The sequence below is a fragment of the Temnothorax nylanderi genome, unplaced genomic scaffold (genome assembly GCF_030848795.1).
Source record: "Temnothorax nylanderi isolate EJ_2023f unplaced genomic scaffold, tnyl_v1.0 TNYL_tig0502_pilon, whole genome shotgun sequence".
NCBI classification, from domain to species: domain Eukaryota; kingdom Metazoa; phylum Arthropoda; class Insecta; order Hymenoptera; family Formicidae; genus Temnothorax; species Temnothorax nylanderi.
Window position 1 is genome coordinate 57,193 of NW_027249564.1, and position 17,582 is coordinate 74,774.

The window sequence follows — 17,582 nt, forward strand, 5'->3', positions numbered from 1 at the left end:
TAGCAAAATTTATTTAGCATCAAGGGTTGACATCAATTTATCCGAAGGGCAAACAATTTCAGAGGATGAGTCAGCCAGTATTGAGATTAACCTAGACGAGCAGGATCCAGAACCAGTAATCGTTCAGGAGAAGTGGAACAACATTCGTGAGTGGAACAGCGATTCGGAGTACGAATCTGCGGATGAGGAAACAGAATGATCAGAAGATGAGGAAGGCGAAGCAGAGCAGCAACAACAGGTACGCGTCTCACAGCGCGTAAATAAGGGCGTCCCTCCTCGTCGCTTTATTGAGGAAATCAATGCAGTAAGCACTCAAGTAGCAGAACCAAAGACGTTGGCCGAGGTCATGGCTAGCAAACATAGCATTTTTGTATGATTTTTAGTATTATGATCTTGTAATCATAAAGTATATATTCTTTCAGGAAGAGTATGCTCTATTCTTTTTTTACTTGGCCCAGTTAAGATGAAGAACCCGGAAGAAAGTGAGCCTGTAAACGTGAATAAAAGTGCAGAGGAAGCACCCGTGGAAGGAGGTAATACGCAGCAAACATTATTTTATCATAAACCGCCCAGAAACTTGTGTAAATATATTTCTCATTGAGATCTGATTTTAGAGTCGCGAGTCACAATTACCGCTAAGGTATGCAAGATAGAGGGACCAGCGCTGAAGGAAGTACAGAATGCTACGATACCTACGTGCACCGCACAATCACCGTTGCAGGAACACAAGTTTTCAGTACCAGAAGTCTACGTTAGACCACCCACCCCTACTCCGTCGATCGCTAATCTGCCGATTATAACCGTGTCCAGCCCGAGTCGTAGAAGCTCCATGGCCTCCATGGTCAGCCGACGAGGCAGCGACATGTCCACCAAATCCTTGCGCAGAAATTCGGAATGTAGCGTTCGATTTGTAAACGAGGACGATACGACGGAATGCAAACGTACGACGGAAGGTAGTCCCAGATCCTTGCCAAGGATGCGAGAAGAGTTTGAGAGGAGCCGCTCACCTGAGAGCCCACGACGATACTCGGAAAATATCACGCCGACAGGCAGCACTCGGGAACTGAGACGATGTTCCGATTTTACTCACGAGAAGAATCGTGGCTCGCAATTCGCAACAAAGCTCAGGAGGAATAGCGATTTCGGTAACAGAACGCCCAAAAGAATGTTGCCGCCTGACGAATATCCTAGATTGCCCAAAGTTCTGGATCTTAGCCCCACAGGTAAAAAGAAAATCTGATTCGTACAAACGAGCAATCTTTAAAAAAACATTTTAGTCTACCGTCCTCCTCTTTGGACATTATATTTTTTGTTTCATCTCATTCTCATATTGTTTAACAATGTTTCAGAGTCAAGACGCAATTCCGATATTGGTACTTTCATCCAGTCACCCAGACCCAATTCGCGTAGAAATTCTGAGAGTTCCTATCGACGCAATTCCGAGTTTGTTCATATTAAGCCGTTAATGATAAATCGTCGAAGCAGCGATATCAGTATCAGAACTCTAGAGACAGGAGTCTCACACACTTTCAGAGTATAGTGCCTATTAAGCCGGAGGTGCAGGAGGTGCAGGAGAAATCTGAATCAGATTCAGATCATCCTGATTGCAGCGAGAAAGCGGCAAAAAATCGACAAAATTCCCTTCGAGGTTTTGCTGTGTTTAGTACGAACACGTACATATATTAGGCTTCGAAATCTAAATAGAGCGATTTTTCAAAAGTCTCTAGAACGGAATAAGAAAAAAAAATGTACAAAATGAGCAATAAACGACCAGTGACCTGATAAATAATATAGGATTGATGGAGGTAAAATAAACATTGTCTCTCTTTTTGCCCTTTCACGAGTGACCTGATAAATAATGTTATATAGCATTGATAGGGTTAAGATAAACATTGTCCATATACGTATTATACATGTCCATTGAAATATACCGTTTGTAATATACCTATTCTCTCTCCTCGTTATTGTTTTATTTAATAATAATACTAATAATAAATAAATTCAAACGGCCAATTTCGAGCAATTATCAGGTGTTAAAGAAAATTATTTAATACATTCAATATAGTATACAAATTCGTTAACGTTTCGCGCCTTACTTGGCCTTCCTCAGAACAATAAAAATTACAAAAACGCATATATATCTCGCATTATTCTAAGAGTACAACGAATCAACTCATTACGACGCCACAATTTGCATTAATCCGGTCTCACCAAAGCAATCGGACAGTTAGTCATATTGAAGTCAGAAGTGTCAATTATTCGTCAATCCACGCACTGAGTCGGTCGCTTCTCCCGCTGTATGTCCCTTATTCGTCCATGAAAACTCATATGGATGTAAATTCCTTGTCTCACAACCATCTTAGTGACAACTATGTTAAAAATAGAATTCACATAAGGCCGAAAAGAACTTTTGATTTAAAACGAGCTTAGCCACAAATGACTCACATAAGTAGTCGATGAAACAAAGAGCCGGGGTGAATTCATTACAACGTCTCGCAAAACGTGTGTTCATCGTGAGAGATAGCGGACGACTGAGACGATACCCGCATTACAAGGACACGAAAACATAAATCTTTGTTATTAACCCAACGTTCAAGATAATCGATTCAAGATGTCAAAATAAGCATCGTTTAGCAGTTCCGTGTCTTTATTTAAATTTATACCATTAATCTGCTCTTTAATATGTATCATTTCTGCGGTTAATCTCTTTTTGTAATTATGCTCAACTTCCAGAATGCGCGTATTATCCCAGTCAAACGAATGATTAAATTTAGTAGAATGTTCCGAAACAACAGAATGCTTTGAATCATCTAATCTTATATTGTTTTTATGTTCCTTTAGTCTAGTTTGCAGCTGCCTTTTTGTTTGACCGACATAAGAGGCATCACAATTTTTACAACCTATTTTATAAACTACGTCATTATTAGAAAAATGGGCGTTCTTATCCTTATGGACCTTAATGATGCTACTAAGATTGTTAAGAATGCGATATCCCACAGAATTTTCAGATTTATCGATTGCTGAAGCGATGATTTCGGAAGTGTGCCCCAAATACGGGATAACAATAAAACTTTTTTTCCCTGCATTTTCGGAATCATCACTCGTATTGTTATGCTTAATCGACTGAAGTTTCCTCAGTCTCTTATTAATATGTAAAAAAATCAAATCAATGGGATACCCATTACCAAGCAATACTTTGATGACAAAATTTAAATTTTTCTTATAAAAGCTAGGATGTGATAGCATAATTCCTCTGTCCACTAAACTATAAATTGTTCCTATTTTATGTTGAATCGGATGATTAGAAAAGAAGGACAGTAGCCTACCAGAAAACGTTTCTTTATGGAACCAATCTGTTATAATTGTGTTTCCCTTTACAATCAACATCAAATCCAAAAAGCTAAGACGGCCATTATTCTCGTATTCGATTGTAAAATTAAGTCTATCATGATAACCATTAAAGTGATCCAGAACATCTTGAACGCTATCCCTCGGAATCTTCATAATAATATCATCCACATAACGTTTATAAAACGACAAATGGTTTCTTTAATGGATCACTTTAATGGTTATCACGATAGACTTAATTTTACAATCGAATACGAGAATAATGGCCGTCTTAGCTTTTTGGATTTGATGTTGATTGTAAAGGGAAACACAATTATAACAGATTGGTTCCATAAAGAAACGTTTTCTGGTAGGCTACTGTCCTTCTTTTCTAATCATCCGATTCAACATAAAATAGGAACAATTTATAGTTTAGTGGACAGAGGATTTATGCTATCACATCCTAGCTTTTATAAGAAAAATTTAAATTTTGTCATCAAAGTATTGCTTGGTAATGGGTATCCCATTGATTTGATTTTTTTACATATTAATAAGAGACTGAGGAAACTTCAGTCGATTAAGCATAACAATACGAGTGATGATTCCGAAAATGCAGGGAAAAAAAGTTTTATTGTTATCCCGTATTTGGGGCACACTTCCGAAATCATCGCTTCAGCAATCGATAAATCTGAAAATTCTGTGGGATATCGCATTCTTAACAATCTTAGTAGCATCATTAAGGTCCATAAGGATAAGAACGCCCATTTTTCTAATAATAACGTAGTTTATAAAATAGGTTGTAAAAATTGTGATGCCTCTTATGTCGGTCAAACAAAAAGGCAGCTGCAAACTAGACTAAAGGAACATAAAAACAATATAAGATTAGATGATTCAAAGCATTCTGTTGTTTCGGAACATTCTACTAAATTTAATCATTCGTTTGACTGGGATAATACGCGCATTCTGGAAGTTGAGCATAATTACAAAAAGAGATTAACCGCAGAAATGATACATATTAAAGAGCAGATTAATGGTATAAATTTAAATAAAGACACGGAACTGCTAAACGATGCTTATTTTGACATCTTGAATCGATTATCTTGAACGTTGGGTTAATAACAAAGATTTATGTTTTCGTGTCCTTGTAATGCGGGTATCGTCTCAGTCGTCCGCTATCTCTCACGATGAACACACGTTTTGCGAGACGTTGTAATGAATTCACCCCGGCTCTTTGTTTCATCGACTACTTATGTGAGTCATTTGTGGCTAAGCTCGTTTTAAATCAAAAGTTCTTTTCGGCCTTATGTGAATTCTATTTTTAACATAGTTGTCACTAAGATGGTTGTGAGACAAGGAATTTACATCCATATGAGTTTTCATGGACGAATAAGGGACATACAGCGGGAGAAGCGACCGACTCAGTGCGTGGATTGACGAATAATTGACACTTCTGACTTCAATATGACTAACTGTCCGATTGCTTTGGTGAGACCGGATTAATGCAAATTGTGGCGTCGTAATGAGTTGATTCGTTGTACTCTTAGAATAATGCGAGATATATATGCGTTTTTGTAATTTTTATTGTTCTGAGGAAGGCCAAGTAAGGCGCGAAACGTTAACGAATTTGTATACTATATTGAATGTATTAAATAATTTTCTTTAACACCTGATAATTGCTCGAAATTGGCCGTTTGAATTTATTTAGTTGTTACTTTGTCGAGCGAAACATTTGTTTATACTAATAATAAACATTTGTTTCATCGAAAAATCATTGGAAAACCTTATCTTTTACGTTTTTTCTCAACAATGTCCATATAATTCTGTTTTTGAAAATTGTAATGGAATGGTAATGACTATTCATCAAGGCAAAGAATTATAATTTATACCAATACCATTTGGTACAGTTCGTTTTATTATGGAAAAAATAAAAGTTTGGTTGAGATAGTTTTCGATTCACTCGCTTATAGAAAAAAAATATTTCAGTTGAAAGTTTTCCTTTAAGTTTGTTTACTTATTGAAAAAAAGCGAATCAGTCAAATTAAAACTTCTAAAATTATAGCCAAAAATGAAATGATACATGAATAGAGGCTAAGAAGTATTTGAATCTGCCGCTCGTAATGGCCGGTCCGTGGCTACTTTCCTATTGGCTGGGAAATTGGGGTTGCGCATTAATTCACCTTATATTCTTCCACCATGGGGCTTGCAACCACGGCGCGCAGGCGCGGGTTCAGCGTGGTCTCGCCGGGCAAGAAGAGCGGCACTGTCGCGTGAGCTTGCGGACTGAGAGGTGCCATCCTGGAATACCGGCTGCCGAAGCGAATCTATTTTGTAAGGCCACTACTCAGGCACCGTAGTAAACAAGTAAGATCTCTCTCTTGAAGCCGAGGCCCGTCCGTGGGTCGCGTTGTACCGCGGCAAACCTGTCTACTGCTAATTAGTTATCGAAAGAAATACCGACGGTGGGGCCCGGCCGGGAGAATAAAACATAACCGCCCGCCCCGGAAACTCGCGCGCGGCCGCCGACAGTCAACGCGTAATTAGAGCCACGTGTGCGCGTTTACCGTCCTGTAGTGCGGGATCGGATTATTGTACAGCTTGTGTATTGTCGTGCCGCGAGGCGGCTTGGAATAATCTAGCAAAGTTATCTGAGAGTGTATTCGGTTCGGACTTGAGATTATTGTGAAACGGCGAAATGCGCTTCGCATAATCGAGTCTTTCTTAGCGAGGTGTCCTTCGCACGGGCCGGACATAGCATTATCGCGGAGCCGTGAGATGCGTTTCGCGTGATTGCGTCTTGGCGTGCCGGGCACCTTTTGCGTTTAGTGTTGCGGACCTCGCGAGGTATCGTGCGTGATTGCGGATGTCATTCGCGGGGTCATTTCGGGACTTGCGGGGTATCTTGGCGTATTCGTGAGATATTCGCATGGTCATTTGTGAGCGAGGTAGCTTCGCGTAAAGGCGAAATATCATTCGCGTCGTTAGTCGCAGTCCGACGTTATCCGTTACCGTGAGATTTGTGGCGGGATGCGTTATGAGACTGTAATCTTTACCGTGGTCGTTACGGTATTATTGTTACCCGCGAAACGATCCGTTACTTACTTTTTCCTTACTAAATATATTATCTTTTTTTGTTTATCTACTTTTGTGTGCTAATTGCGCTGCGCTCTCTCTCCTCCTCTCCGAGATTTAACACCGATCTGAATTGCCAAGAATTCACACCTGAGATATTAGCTGGCTTAGATTTCGTGTACCGTGGTGCGAGTATTCGCACCTGGCGCCCTTACCGAGTTTCAGAGAACATACCTGGTCGAGCTACCATACGTTATTAAGACCTTTTACCGATTTCAGAATACATATCTAGTAAATTTGACGGCGCGCTCCTTCTCGGCAGGCGAGACCGAGGGAATACGCGTCGCAATATATATATATATATAGTGCCTACCGAAAGTTCGGGGCCACCTAAATAATTTGTGAATGGTTTGAATTATAGGATTGAAATTTATAGGGATACAATGGGATCACAAAATCTATTATTTAACCACAAAAACACCCACCTCCATACCCCCGGGAGACGGGGGGAGGGGGGAGCCAAAAAATCTTAAATGGCATGTGGGGTTGAGTGAGGGCTCGTTCGAAAGGGCTTTCCGAGACGAAAACAACGCGAGATCGCCGAGGTCTCTACGATTTTTTTTCGCAGAGTTATGATTATTTGAACATTTCTATTGAGATTTTGCGATAGCGAGGGCCCACGGCGACAACAGAAGAAAGATAAGGCTTCACGCGGGCTTCGCGCGTTCCTGTGTGTGTGTGTGTGTGTGTGTGTGTGTGTGTGTGTGTGTGTGTGTGTGTGTGTGTGTGTGTGTGTGTGTAGCAGAGATAAGGACCCCACGGTTCGTCACTCCCGCGGTAGTTAACGACTCCAAACCCTCTCTGCTGTGTGTGTGTGTGTGTGTGTGTGTGTGTGTGTGTGTGTGTGTCAGCAGAGATAAGGACCCCACGGTTCGTCACTCCCGCGGTAGTTAACGACTACAAACCCTCTCTGCTGTGTGTGTGTGTGTGTGTGTGTGTGTGTGTGTGTGTGTGTGTGTGTGTGTGTGTGTGTGTGTGCGTGTGTGTGTGTGTGTCAGCAGAAATAAGGACCACACGGTTCGTCACTCTCGCGGTAGTTAACGACTACAAACCCTCTCTGCTGTGTGTGTGCGTGCGTGCGTGTCCGGCCAACCAAGGCAAGACCGCTAGCGTGTCCTGAAGGAATAAAAACACTGATTAATTATTTTATCAAATGTTCAAATTGATGTCCTTCGACAACTTGGCAGTATCCTAAGCGAACGTAAAACGTATCGATAACGTTAGTCAAAAAATCGGGTGTGATTGAATTTGAAACGTTCACTATTTTTTCCCGCAGCTTTTCTAAATTTTCGGACCTAGTCTCATAGACTTTGATTTCAAATACCCCCAGTAAAAGAAGTCTAATGGGGTCAGATCTGGTGAGCTCGGTGGCCATTCTATTGTGCCTCTTCTACCAATCCATCGATCAGTAAAAACATCGTTGAGAATATTTCGAGCTTGCAGAGAAAAATGAGCCGGAGCCCCATCCTGCTGAAACCAAACATTGTGAAAAGCTTCTCCAACAATATCCTGAATAGCTGGTATCACTTGGTTTCTTAGCAAATTGCAATAATTTTAAGAATTTACGTTTCTTTCAATAAAAAACGGGGTTATAATACGATTAAACATTATTCCGGCCCAAACGTTAACCTTCTGAAGAATACTGCGTGTGACTGTCTCTCATCCAATGCGGATTTTCATCTGCCCAATACCTCATATTCTGTCGATTTACAGAACCGTTTAATTAAAATGTTGATTCGTCAGAAAAACGGATCCAGTTGAAAAACTGACGATTATCAGCAAGTCGTGTCATCATTGTGTCGCAAAATTCCACTCTTCTGTCATAATCGTCTTCGGATAACTCCTGGACTAGATGTATTTTGTAAGGATGATAGTGATGTTTCTTCAAAATTCGATGGACTGATGTTGTGCTAATATCATTTTCTTGAGCTGCTCTCGAGACCGATGTATGGGTATTATCGTTTAAAGTTAGCAGAACATCTAAAGCTTTTTCGTCATTACTAGCATTTTTGGGTTTTCCACATCTAGGCGCATCTTTAATTACACCGGTTCTTTAGAAACGACCAACAGTTCTTTCAACAGTTGACTTTGAAATTGGTTCACGGTCGGGATATGTGGCATTGAATAAATCCGCTACTTCTCGATAGGACCTTATTCTGTCGCCATACCCTCTCATCATCAATACAGTGATCCTTTTCGTATCAGTTAAATGCATTTTCTGACAATAGAAATGTACTAAAATGAAAAATACTAAAGCAAAAAAGATGTTAGACAAGCGCTCTCAAAAATGCACAAGCGACCGCGTGAAATAATGAGTTTACAAGTGAGAACTCTTTGAGGAAACATCAACTACTGCATTTCATATCATAGGTCGCTGGCATACGGGCATTGATTTTGAGTTCAAACCACGGTCGTATACACAGGTCTGGATTTTCCAGAGCGCTTGTCTAACATCTTTTTTGCTTTAGTATTTTTCATTTTAGTACATTTCTATTGTCAGAAAATGCATTTAACTGATACGGAAAGGATCACTGTATTGATGATGAGAGGGTATGGCGACAGAATAAGGTCTTATCGAGAAGTAGCGGATTTATTCAATGCCACATATCCCGACCGTGAACCAATTTCAAAGTCAACTGTTGAAAGAACTGTTGGTCGTTTCTAAAAAAACCGGTGTAATTAAAGATGCGCCTAGATGTGGAAGACCCAAAAATGCTAGTAATGACGAAAAAGCTTTAGATGTTCTGCTAACTTTAAACGATAATACCCATACATCGGTCTCGAGAGCAGCTCAAGAAAATGATATTAGCACAACATCAGTCCATCGAATTTTGAAGAAACATCACTATCATCCTTACAAAATACATCTAGTCCAGGAGTTATCCGAAGACGATTATGACAGAAGAGTGGAATTTTGCGACACAATGATGACACGACTTGCTGATAATCGTCAGTTTTTCAACTGGATCCGTTTTTCTGACGAATCAACATTTTAATTAAACGGTTCTGTAAATCGACGGAATATGAGGTATTGGGCAGATGAAAATCCGCATTGGATGAGAGACAGTCACACGCAGTATCTTCAAAAGATTAACGTTTGGGCCGGAATAATGCTTAATTGTATTATAGGATCGTTTTTTATTGAAGGAAACATAAATTTTCAAAATTATTGCAATTTGCTAAGAAACCAAGTGATACCGGCTATTCAGGATATTGTTGGAGAAGCTTTTCACAATGTTTGGTTTCAGCAGGATGGGGCTCCGGCTCATTTTTCTCTGCAAGCTCGAAATATTCTCAACGATGTTTTTACTGATCGATGGATTGGTAGAAGAGGCACAATAGAATGGCCACCGAGATCACCAGATCTGACCCCATTAGACTTTTTTTACTGGGGGTATTTGAAATCAAAGGTCTATGAGACTAGATCCGAAAATTTAGAAGAGCTGCGGGAAAAAATAGTGAACGTTTCAAATTCAATCACACCCGATTTTTTGACTAACGTTATCGATACGTTTTACGTTCGCTTAGGATACTGCCAAGTTGTCGAAGGACATCAATTTGAACATTTGATAAAATAATTAATCAGTGTTTTTATTCCTTCACATACAGCAGTGTTCCCATCCCGGTCTTGCCTCAGTTGGCCGGACACGCTAGCGGTCTTGCCTTGGTTGGCCGGACACGCACGCACACACACACACGCACACAGGAACGCGCGAGCCCGCGTGAAGCCTTTTATCTTTCTTCTGTTGTCGCCGTGGGCTCTCGCTATCGCAAAATCTCAATAGAAATGTTCAAATAATCATAACTCTGCGAAAAAAAATCATAGAGCCCTCGGCGACCTCGCGTTGTTTTCGTCTCGGAAAGAGCCCTCACTCAACCCCACATGCCATTTAAGATTTTTTGGCTCCCCGTCCCCCGGGGGTATGGAGATGGGTGTTTTTGTGGTTAAATAATAGACTTTGTGATCCAATTGTATCCCTATATTTCAATCCTATATTTCAAACCATTCACAAATTATTTAGGTGGCCCCGAACTTTCGGTAGGCACGTATGTATATATATATATATATATATATATATATATATATATAGGAAATGACGGGCCGTCAGGGTCAACGCAGATCCTTGTGCGTAAATGTAATAACTTGATTTATTATCCTCTAGTACATCAAACCGTACATTATCCGGACGTTGTAATAAATGTAATAAATCAAATTATTACATTTACGCACAAGGATCTGCGTTGACCCTGGCGGCCCGTCATTTCCTATATTGAATCTCGAGGGTCCTTATACTATTTTATATATATAAATGTTACAATGTTTTATTTCCTTTTCCCACATTGTTTGTAGTATAATATAGATAGCTGTTTGAGCTGTTCAAAAGCTGTTTTATAGATGTTTTAGTTGTTTGATAATTGTTCAAAAGCTGTTTTAAAGATGTTTGAGTTGTTTGATAGATGTTCAATAGCTGTTTTAAAGATGTTTTAGTTGTTTGATAGTTGTTCAATAGCTGTTTTAAAGATGTTTGAGTTGTTTGATAGATGTTCAAAAGTTGTTTTAAAGATGTGTTAAAGATGTTTGAGTTGTTTGATAGATGTTCAAAAGCTGTTTTAAAGATGTTTTAAAGATGTTTGAGTTGTTTAATAGATGTTCAATAGCTGTTTTAAAGATGTTTTAGCTGTTTGATAGTTGTTCAATAGCTGTTTTAACCCTTAAATGCCACACCTCTCAAGAATCTCGTAAATGACACATGGGGTCTAAAAGACCCCAGCATGAAAAATGTCTCCTTACTTATTGATTTTTTGATATTTAGTTATGAAAATTATTTTCAATGTTGTTCAAGGCTTAGAAAAGAGAATAAAATGCTTATATTGTTAAAATTTCAATTTCAACATAGTATAAAAAATTAAGATCGCCAACAGTTAAAATGTTGGCTCCAAAATCAAAAAAATAATAAATAATAAATAAATAAATATGAGCTCCATATTTGGCGGGAACATTTGAAAATATATCATTCTAAAGGGTCTGGGGTCCGCTGGACCCCGGGTGGCATTTAAGGGTTAAAGATGTTTGAGTTGTTTGATAAATGTTCAATAGCTGTTTTAAAGATGTTTTAGTTGTTTGATAGTTGTTCAATAGCTATTTTAAAGATGTTTAGGTTGTTTGATAGATGTTCAAAAGCTGTTTTGAAGATGTTTGAGCTGTTTGATAAATGTTCAATAGCTGTTTTAAAGATGTCCGAAAGCTGTTTGAAAGCTGTTTGATAGCGATTCGATAGCAGTTGATTGTATAACTGCAGCAGCCATACATCGGTGCTATTTTCAAAATTTGCAGTTTTGCACGTGTTCGATCGTGAAACACGTTGCGATGTGTCCTTAAAATAGGTATCATTTTTACATAATATAATATGCCGGAGATAATTCATGCACATCCTTGCTTCACATTTTTATTCGATAGCGGTTCAGAGTGTTCACCCGCGATTGCAAGATGCAACGGTAAGTAGAAGATTATTTTTTCACGACAGCTAATTTTTTATAATATATCGCAGATAAATCACGTACAACCCTTTCTCTATATATTTTGACTTCTATAAATTGAGCTCTGTCTCAGGTCAGAGCACAGTTTCTCTTTTGCAAACATACATTTTATTACATATCTTTTGTTACATAACATTGCTATATAATGGCTCATATTGAAAATGTGATTTAAATATCCTATCCGGCGACTGGGGTGTGTATAACAATTCGCGAATAAAGTGTAAATTTGTAAATATTAACCGGCATATAACTTTTACAGATAGTATGGGTTGATAACATACCCATCGTTGAGGTGCGCATTACAGACATGGTGAGAATTCGAATTCCTCGCGGCCAGGTATGTATACTTCATATCTTCATATATTTAACATTTTTTTTTAAATTTTATTTAATCTGTTTTCAACCGCAGATATATCGTGTTGATGTGAGAATCGAGGGCTTCTTGAATATTGAGCATCAAAGGTGGACTCGCTATTTCAGATCGATTGATCGTGAAGCCAACAATCTAATATAGGAGCAGAGCGGCGAGGAAGACATATTCGACTTACAAATTTTATTCGGAATGCGCATTTATGAGCCGGAAATTTGGTAAAATTAATTTAAAAAATACTACATAATAATTGTTAAAAACTGTATCCTTGCCGAGATAAACGTCATACATGGTATATATCTATCTTTGGTTCGGCGCTTGTAAAATATTTAAAAATAAAATTTAAAAAATGTATTTTACTTTTGAATGTATTTTATTATTTGTTTCCCCGCTTCCTTCTCTAGTAGTAGTAGTAAGGTTATTTAATAAAATTATAATAATATTTGTCTAGTAGTATAAAATATAAAAGAGATAGATTATAATATGACATATTATAAATTAAATAAGTTTAAAAATAATAAACTTTTAAAAAGTGAACATTTTAAATATTAACATAAATTATTAAGAGAGAACGCGAGGGGAATCTTCGCCCTCTCCCCCGAGGCGAGGGAGTCTTCCTCCCTCCCATAAAGAGAGGGCTACCGGGCCATATACCGGGCCACCGGGCCCGGGAACCCGGTAGTCGAAGATTTCCCAGCGAAAAAAAAAAGAACGCGAGGGGAAACGGGAACAGCGAGGGAGGCCGCGCGCGCGCCGTGTGACGTTACGCGACCCTCCTTCACCGCAAACCGACGCGGTCATTGCAAGCGGACCCCCTCTCCCCGCGGCGCCCGAAAACGCGGACCGTCAACGCGGACCCTCTCTCCCCGCGGACCCCTCTACGCGGATCCCCCCCGCGGGTCCCACGCCGTAGAACACGGATTCCTTTCCTCTCCCCGCGGACCCCGCTCTCATCGGGCATGGAGTACCCCGCGCCGCGGACCCCCCCTGGTCCTCAGGTAGTTGAAGTTTGGAACGTTCCTGGAGCGATTTTTTTAAAATAATTTGTCTCATTTCTCCTTTGGCACAGAGCAACTTCTAAGTGCCATACACAAAATACATAAGAGACCGAACCGGTACACCCAGCGGAAAACACCCTTATACTTAAAAAACCTACCCCCGGACCACTTTAAATATTCTGGCTACGCTGAAAACGATTTGTCCCATTTCTCCTTTGGCACAGAGCAACTTCTCTAAGTGCCACACACAAAATACATAAGAGACCTATTCGATACACCCTGCGGAAGACACCCTTATACTAAAAAAACCTACCCCCGGACCACTTTAAATATTCTGGCTACGCTGAAAACAATTTGTCCCATTTCTCCTTTGGCACAGAGCAACTTCTAAGTGCCACACACAAAATACATAAGAGACCGAACCGGTACACCCAGCGGAAAACACCCTTATACTTAAAAAACCTACCCCCGGACCACTTTAAATATTCTGGCTACGCTGAAAACGATTTGTCCCATTTCTCCTTTGGCACAGAGCAACTTCTCTAAGTGCCACACACAAAATACATAAGAGACCTATTCGATACACCCTGCGGAAGACACCCTTATACTAAAAAAACCTACCCCCGGACCACTTTAAATATTCTGGCTACACTAAAAACGATTTGTCCCATTTCTCCTTTGGCACAGAGCAACTTCTAAGTGCCACACACAAAATACATAAGAGACCGTACCGGTACACCCTGCGGAAAACACCCTTATACTCAAAAAACCTACCCCCGGACCACTTTAAATATTCTGGCTACGCCGAAAATGATTTGTCCCATTTCTCTTTTAACACAGAGCAACTTCTAAGTGCCACACATAAAATATATAAGAGACCTATCCGATATACCCTGCGGAAGACACCCTTATACTCAAAAAACCTACCCTCGGATTACTTTAAATATTCTGGCTACACTAAAAACGATTTGTCCTATTTCTCCTTTGGCACAGAGCAACTTCTAAGTGCCACACACAAAATACATAAGAGACCTATCCGATACAGCCTGCGGAAGACACCCTTATACTAAAAAAACCTACTCCCAGACCTCTTTAAATATTCTGGCTACATTAAAAATGATTTGTCCCATTTCTCCTTTGGCACAGAGCAACTTCTGAGTGTCATCCACAAAATTTAGTCACATAATTTGTTAATATTTATATGATGTAATAAGAGGATAGAAATAGATAGTTTTTAATGAATTTTATTTTAGATGTATGTAAAGTATTTTTGAATATCTTATATTTGTCTCGTCTAAAACATGACCGCATTTTCGGTTTTGTAAGTCATTTTTTAATTGAGATATATTTGTAGACATGTTGTGTATAATAAAAATACTGAAAAAAGGCAAAAGTAAGAATTTAAGAAACATTTCTGAAATATATTTGTTATTAGGTATTAAAAATTTGATTAATGTATTTTCTAGTGAAAGGCTTTTCTAAAGAAATAGTAACTTATTATAACAGAGTGAACAACGTTTGAGCATGATGAAAGGAAATATATCGAAACTTTATCAAGATACACGATAGTGTCTCGCGCTAAGTACACGCACAGCACTAGACCGCTCTGTGTATATTTACGCGAGCCGGAGATTTGCGACTATATATATACCTGAGATTATGGGATCTCAATCGGCTGGACCGATCATGTTTTGAGTAGGCTCTATCGATAGCTTGGGTTTGAAATAAGATAATAAGTGTTTCCTTTTTTTCTACGTGTTTTACGAGTGGAAGTATTGCAACACAAATTTTAAATCTGGAAATTTACATAAGAAACGTCATCATCATTGTCGCCCAGAAAATCTTGTCCCTTTCATGTTTTCAGTAACATAGATAGAGTCCGACCGAAATAACATTTTGTAATTCTGGTCAAAACCGAAAATAAATATATATAAAACCGAAAATTAAAACTCTTATAGGAATTCTACAATGGCCATGTGTATACGCTTGCACATGTACACCCGGGAAAAAAAACCTCTTATTTATTCATATTAGTTTATATTAGTTTATATTAGTAGATATATGATTATATATGATCATATAAGAAATGGAAAATATAATCTTAAACAATATTATATGGCCATATATGAGAGTATATAATTATATATAGCCATATATAAGCATATATGATTATATACTCGGGAAAAAATACCTCTTATTTGTTCATATTAGTAAATATATTATATATAAGTCATATAAGAAATGGAAATATAATCTTGAACAATATTATATGGCTAAATCTCTTTAAGTATAACTTTATATTGTCATATATGGTTTTATATACTAGTATATTATCATGTGTGATCATGTAAAAGTATATTTATAAGGTTAAAGATAATCATATATGAATATATACTCTATAATGGATCTATCCATATAAATTTGTATAACTGTTATAAATATTTTTCTAGTATATTATTTTACTTGAAACTGTATCAAATTAATATGAAATATATTATTTCTAGTTTCAGTTTACACAATTGCGTTTTAAGTCCGACAAAGTCCATATTGGCACGCAGTGCCAATTTAAAAAACTGAAACATGTATTTAATAATAATTGATATTGTGAAATATTATTAAGCATCAAGATCCGCTTCGACCGAAAACGGCACTTCTCATTGCTTATATGTTATTTTAAGTTTTCTTTTTTTTCTAATTTTGCATAAGATACTTAATTTTTTTAATTGACATATTAATTTTTATTAAATATTTTTGTAAACAGTGAAATTACCAGTAATAATTCGTGAAAAAAACTGTTATATAATATCAGTGTGTCATATAGCCATATCCTTCTCTTGCAGTCCTTTTTCCACATCCTTTTCCCTATCCCCCACACTTCTCTCATTACTCTTGCTGCCTTCCTTCTTCTCTCTCTAATATGCGCCTCTTGCCCTCCATTCGTCTTCAATGTGTACCCCAGATATTTGAATTCTTTGACCTCTTCTAATTTCTTTCCCTTCCATCTCCAGTCATGTTTCTTCTTCCTTCCTCCTCCTTTTCTAAATCTCATTATCTTTGTCTTCTCTGTACTCAGCGTTAGACCCTTCCTGTCTAGATACCCCTCAAGCCTGCTTATCATGGATCTCATGTCCTGTTCCTCCTCCGCTAGAACTGCTATGTCATCTGCATACATTAGGGTGTATACCTTTTCCCCTTTTAATCTCATACCCCCCCATCCGCCTTTCTTTATGTATTCTTCTATGTCTGCAATTAGCAAGTTAAACAATATCGGGCTTAACGGGCAGCCCTGTCTTAATCCCTTCGCCATCCAGAATGAGTCCCCTTTTTCCTCTCCCCTTTTTACGCTACTTTTTGTTTCTCTCAGAACTTCCTCTACTCTGTCTATCAGTCCTTTCCTCACGCCTCTTTCTTTCACTGCCTTGATTAGTACTTCCTTATCTACTGAATCAAACGCCGCCTTGAGATCCACGAATAGAACTGTCATCTTCCCTTTCTCCTTTCCTAGGTGTCTGTTTATCAGGTAGTTTAACGCGAATATCTGGTCCATCGTCCCCATTCCTTTTCTGAATCCTGCTTGGTTATCGGGAATCAAGTTCTTCGTTTCTACTTCTTTTCTTATCCTTTCTGCTAATACCGCCGTGTATATCTTATACATTGAGGGCATGATCGTTATTTCTCTGTAGTCCTTCACCTCTTTTCCTTCTCCTTTTTTCACTAGTGGTATTATCTCACCTTCCTTCCACTGTTCCGGCCAGCCTTCTCCCCTCCATACCCTTTTACATATTTCCCATACCCATCTCTCCATCTCTTCTCCTCCATATTTCCATGCCTCGTTCGGAATTCCGTCCTTGCCTATTGCCTTTCCTGTTTTTAGTTTCTTTATTACGTGTCTTACCTCCTCCAACTTTATTTCTTCCTCCTCTCGTCTGTCCTTCCCTCCTTCTCCTTTCACCACTCTGTTCTCCACGCCTCCCATTAGCTCCATGAAGTATTTTTTCCATTCTTCCAGCCTTATGTCTTTGTTTATCCTCTTTCTTCTTTTTCTTACTCTTCTTATCAGTTCCCATACCTTAACTTCCGATCTCGCCTCTCCAATCTCTCTAATCATTCTTTCCTTTTCTTCCTTTTTCTTTCTTTCACATACTTCTCTGTATTTCCTCCTCCCTTCTCTATATCTCTCCACCTCTCCCTTTCCTTTTCTCCATTTTCTTAGCTCTCCC

At 38.7% G+C, this 17,582-nt stretch overlaps 2 protein-coding genes and 2 long non-coding RNA genes across 4 annotated transcripts in view; 2 read left to right on the forward strand and 2 right to left on the reverse strand.

The window, feature by feature from the left end:
* LOC139783453 (uncharacterized) overlaps window positions 1-17,582 on the reverse strand; it is an 86,973-nt gene that overhangs the window by 32,431 nt on the left and 36,960 nt on the right. The window lies entirely within an intron of this gene.
* On the forward strand, window positions 447-1,815 carry LOC139783451 (uncharacterized). The gene is made up of 2 exons (XM_071722599.1): window positions 447-533; window positions 615-1,815. The coding sequence occupies exons 1-2, from the start codon at window positions 464-466 to the stop codon at window positions 1,238-1,240; spliced, it is 696 nt and encodes a 231-aa protein (XP_071578700.1). The 5' UTR covers window positions 447-463; the 3' UTR covers window positions 1,241-1,815.
* On the reverse strand, window positions 2,024-3,613 carry LOC139783452 (uncharacterized). The gene is made up of 2 exons (XR_011721271.1): window positions 2,446-3,613; window positions 2,024-2,369 (listed from the first exon to the last, which is right to left on the reverse strand). It is a non-coding gene; the product is annotated as an uncharacterized lncRNA (long non-coding RNA).
* LOC139783447 (uncharacterized) lies at window positions 4,135-5,000 on the forward strand. Its single transcript, XR_011721268.1, has 2 exons — window positions 4,135-4,578; window positions 4,655-5,000. It is a non-coding gene; the product is annotated as an uncharacterized lncRNA (long non-coding RNA).

Coding starts and splice junctions, on each gene's coding strand:
- LOC139783451 (XM_071722599.1), top strand. CDS start 464: ATGAAGAACCCGGAAGAAAGTGAGCCTGTAAACGTGAATAAAAGTGCA. Junction 534..614: donor GGAAGCACCCGTGGAAGGAG/GTAATACGCAGC, acceptor ATCTGATTTTAG/AGTCGCGAGTCACAATTACC.